Genomic DNA, 5000 nt, shown 5'->3' with positions numbered 1-5000 from the left:
TTTCAAGATCACATGTCTGTTCTTGGATTTTATCAAATCAATTTAACCCAAAAACACGACTTATACTCCAGTGCGACTTATATATGTTTTTACTTCTTTATTATGTATTTTATGTCTGGAGCGACTCGTGCTCCGGAGACACTTATAGTCCAGAGAATACGGTAGTCAGTGTTTGCAAATGTAGTGATAAAGTCAAGTTGTAACTAGTGATGGTTGAGTCAGTAACTGTCGGTAACTGTCGGTAACTGTCAGTAACTAACTGTCAGTAACTGTCTGTAACTGTCGGTAACTGTTGGTAACTGTCGGTAACTGTCGGTAACTAACTTTCAGTAACTGTTGGTAGCTGTCGGTAACTAACTGTCAGTAACTGTCGGTAACTGTCGGTAACTGTCGGTAACTGTCTGTAACTGTCAGTAACTAACTGTCAGTAACTAACTGTCAGTAACTGTCGGTAACTGTCGGTAACTGTCGGTAACTGTCGGTAACTGTCGGTAACTGTCGGTAACTGTCGGTAACTGTCAGTAACTGTCAGTAACTAACTGTCGGTAACTGTCGGTAACTGTCGGTAACTGTCGGTAACTGTCGGTAACTGTCAGTAACTGTCGGTAACTGTCAGTAACTAACTGTCGGTAACTGTCGGTAACTAACATTAACTGTCGGTAACTGTCAGTAACTAACTGTCGGTAACTGTCGGTAACTGTCAGTAACTGTCAGTAACTGTCGGTAACTGTCAGTAACTAACTGTCGGTAACTGTCGGTAACTGTCGGTAACTGTCAGTAACTAACTGTCGGTAACTGTCAGTAACTGTCGGTAACTGTCAGTAACTGTCAGTAACTAACTGTCGGTAACTGTCGGTAACTGTCAGTAACTGTCAGTAACTGTCAGTAACTGTCAGTAACTAACTGTCAGTAACTAACTGTCAGTAACTGTCAGTAACTGTCAGTAACTAACTGTCAGTAACTAACTGTCGGTAACTGTCGCCACAGACGCCTCAGAAGCTGTCGAGTCAGCAGGAAGCCGAGCGTCAGGCCATCCAGTCCCTGCGAGCGGGCGGCGCTCTGACGGGGAAGTTCCTCTCCACGTCCTCACTTCCTGCAGGTAAAGCGGCGTAAATGTTGGATTTCCTCCATATGCACCTGCGTCCGTGTCGCTCGCAGGTGTGGGTCACGACCTGGAGGCCACGCCCCCTTCCTCGCACGCCAGCCACTCGTCGCTGCTGCAGCACGTGCTGCTGCTGGAGCAGGCGCGCCAACAGACGGCCATGTTGGCCGCGCCCATGTACAACCAGTCGCCGCTGGTCACGGCCGAGAGGGGCGTGTCCGGCGGCCTGCGGGCGGTCAACAAGCTGCCTCGCCACCGCCCGCTCGCCCGCACACAGAGCGCCCCCTTACCCCAGTCACCCCAGGCCCTGCAGCAGCTGGTGGTCCAGCAGCAGCACCAGCACTTCCTGGAGAAACACTACAAGGTGAGAAGATTGAGCTGTTTATTGTTGTTTTATTCATATATCTTCTTTTATATCTGTTCATATATCTTCTTTTATATCTTTATATTTATTCATATATCTTCTTTTATATCTTTATATTTGTTCATATATCTTCTTTTATATTTGTTCATATATCTTCTTTTATATCTTTATATTTGTTCATATATCTTCTTTTATATCTTTATATTTGTTCATATATCTTCTTTTATATCTTTATATTTGTTCATATATCTTCTTTTATATCTTTATATTTGTTCATATATCTTCTTTTATATCTTTATATTAGTCATATATCTTCTTTTATATCTTTATATTTGTTCATATATCTTCTTTTATATCTTTATATTTGTTCATGTATCTTCTTTTATATTTGTTCATATATCTTCTTTTATATCTTTATATTTGTTCATATATCTTCTTTTATATCTTTATATTTGTTCATATATCTTCTTTTATATCTTTATATTTATTCATATATCTTCTTTTATATCTTTATATTTGTTCATATATCTTCTTTTATATCTTTATATTTATTCATATATCTTCTTTTATATCTTTATATTTGTTCATATATCTTCTTTTATATCTTTATATTTGTTCATATATCTTCTTTTATATCTTTATATTTATTCATATATCTTCTTTTATATCTTTATATTTGTTCATATATCTTCTTTTATATCTTTATATATTATTCATATATCTTCTTTTATATCTTTAAATGTGTTCATATATCTTCTTTTAAATATTTATATTTATTCATATATCTTCTTTTATAATCAAATATATTTATATATATTAATATATATTCTCTTATAATCAAATATATTTATATGTATTCATATATCTTCTCTTATAATCAAATATATTTATATTTATTCATATATCTTCTTTTATAATCAAATATATTTATATATATTCATATATCTTCTCTTATAATCAAATATATTTATATGTATTCATATATCTTCTTTTATAATCAAATATATTTATATTTATTCATATATCTTCTTTTATAATCAGTTATATTTATTCATATATCTTCTTTTATAATCAGATATATTTATATTTATTCATATACCTTCTTTTATATATTTATATTTACTCATATATATCTTCTCTTATAATCAGATATATTTATATTTATTCATATATTTTCTTTTATAATCAAATATATTTATATTTGTTCATATATATCTTCTCTTATAATCAGATATATTTATATTTACTCATATATATCTTCTCTTATAATCAGATATATTTATATTTATTCATATATCTTCTTTTATAATCAAATATATTTATATTTGTTCATATATATCTTCTCTTATAATCAGATAAGTAAATCTTAAATCAAGGGGCGTCATAGCTCAGATGGTAGAGTTGCCTGCAGTCCAAAAGGTTGCAGGTTCAATCCCAGCTCCAGACAAGCTTGTGTCGTTGTGTCCCTGAAGACACTTCACCCTGATTGCTCCTGATGGTGAACTTGGCGCAAGTGTGCAGGTGTGCAGGTGTGCAGGTGTGCAGCCTACAGCCTACTCCCATCAGTGTGTGAATGGTTGAATTTCCCCTCGCGGGACTAATAAGAGATTCTAAAAAGAAAAAAAAAAAAAATTATATTTACTCATATATATCTTCTTTTATAATCAGATATATTTATATTTCCTCATATATATCTTCTCTTATAATCACATATATCTATATTTCCTCATATATATCTTCTTTTATAATCAGATATATTTATATTTACTCATATATATCTTCTCTTATAATCACATATATCTATATTTACTCATATATATCTTCTTTTATAATCAGATATATTTATATTTACTCATATATATCTTCTCTTATAATCACATATATCTATATTTACTCATATATATCTTCTCCTATAATCAGATATATCTATATTTACTCATATATATCTTGTCTTATAATCACATATATCTATATTTACTCATATATATCTTCTCCTATAATCAGATATATCTATATTTACTCATATATATCTTCTCTTATAATCAGATATATCTATATTTACTCATATATATCTTCTCCTATAATCAGATATATCTATATTTACTCATATATATCTTCTCTTATAATCAGATATATCTATATTTACTCATATATATCTTCTCCTATAATCACATATATCTATATCTACTCATATATATCTTCTCTTATAATCACATATATCTATATTTACTCATATATATATTCTCCTATAATCAGATATATCTATATTTCCTCATATATATCTTCTCTTATAATCAGATATATCTATATTTACTCATATATATCTTCTCTTATAATCACATATATCTATATTTACTCATATATATCTTGTCTTATAATCACATATATCTATATTTCCTCATATATATCTTCTCCTATAATCAGATTTATCTATATTTACTCATATATATCTTCTCTTATAATCAGATATATCTATATTTACTCATATATATCTTCTCCTATAATCAGATTTATCTATATTTACTTGTATATATCTTCTCTTATAATCAGATATATCTATATTTACTCATATATATCTTCTCCTATAATCAGATTTATCTATATTTACTCATATATATCTTCTCCTATAATCAGATTTATCTATATTTACTCATATATATCTTCTCTTATAATCAGATATATCTATATTTACTCATATATATCTTCTCCTATAATCAGATATATCTATATTTACTCATATATATCTTCTCTTATAATCACATATATCTATATTTACTCATATATCTTCTCCTATAATCACATATATCTATATCTACTCATATATATCTTCTCCTATAATCACATATATCTATATTTACTCATATATATCTTCTCCTATAATCAGATATATCGATATTTCCTCATATATATCTTCTCCTATAATCAGATATATCTATATTTACTCATATATATCTTGTCTTATAATCACATATATCTATATTTACTCATATATATCTTGTCTTATAATCACATATATCTATATTTACTCATATATATCTTCTCTTATAATCAAATATATCTATATTTACTCATATATATCTTCTCCTATAATCAGATATATTTATATTTACTCATATATATCTTCTCCTATAATCAGATATATCTATATTTCCTCATATATATCTTCTCCTATAATCAGATATATCTATATTTACTCATATATATCTTCTCCTATAATCAGATATATCTATATTTACTCATATATATCTTCTCTTATAATCAAATATATCTATATTTACTCATATATATCTTCTCCTATAATCAGATATATCTATATTTACTCATATATATCTTCTCTTATAATCAGATATATCTATATTTACTCATATATATCTTCTCCTATAATCACATATATCTATATTTCCTCATATATATATTCTCCTATAATCAGATATATCTATATTTACTCATATATATCTTCTCCTATAATCAGATATATCTATATTTACTCATATATATCTTCTCCTATAATCAGATATATCTATATTTACTCAT

The 5000-nt window shown here is 28.9% G+C and overlaps 1 protein-coding gene across 3 annotated transcripts in view; it reads left to right on the top strand.

Annotated features, from left to right (window-relative positions):
• Positions 1–5000, top strand: part of hdac5 (histone deacetylase 5) — a 51437-nt gene that overhangs the window by 30834 nt on the left and 15603 nt on the right. For all 3 annotated transcript variants that reach the window (XM_087809490.1, XM_087809488.1, XM_087809487.1), the window contains exons 10-11: positions 988–1099; positions 1159–1466. In XM_087809490.1, coding sequence (XP_087665616.1) covers positions 988–1099; positions 1159–1466 — 420 coding nt within the window. The remainder of the gene's footprint in view (positions 1–987; positions 1100–1158; positions 1467–5000) is intronic.

Source organism: Callionymus lyra, chromosome 15 (genome assembly GCF_982586985.1).
Source record: "Callionymus lyra chromosome 15, fCalLyr1.hap1.1, whole genome shotgun sequence".
NCBI lineage: Eukaryota > Metazoa > Chordata > Actinopteri > Syngnathiformes > Callionymidae > Callionymus > Callionymus lyra.
This window is presented reverse-complemented; position numbering and strand designations above follow the sequence as displayed.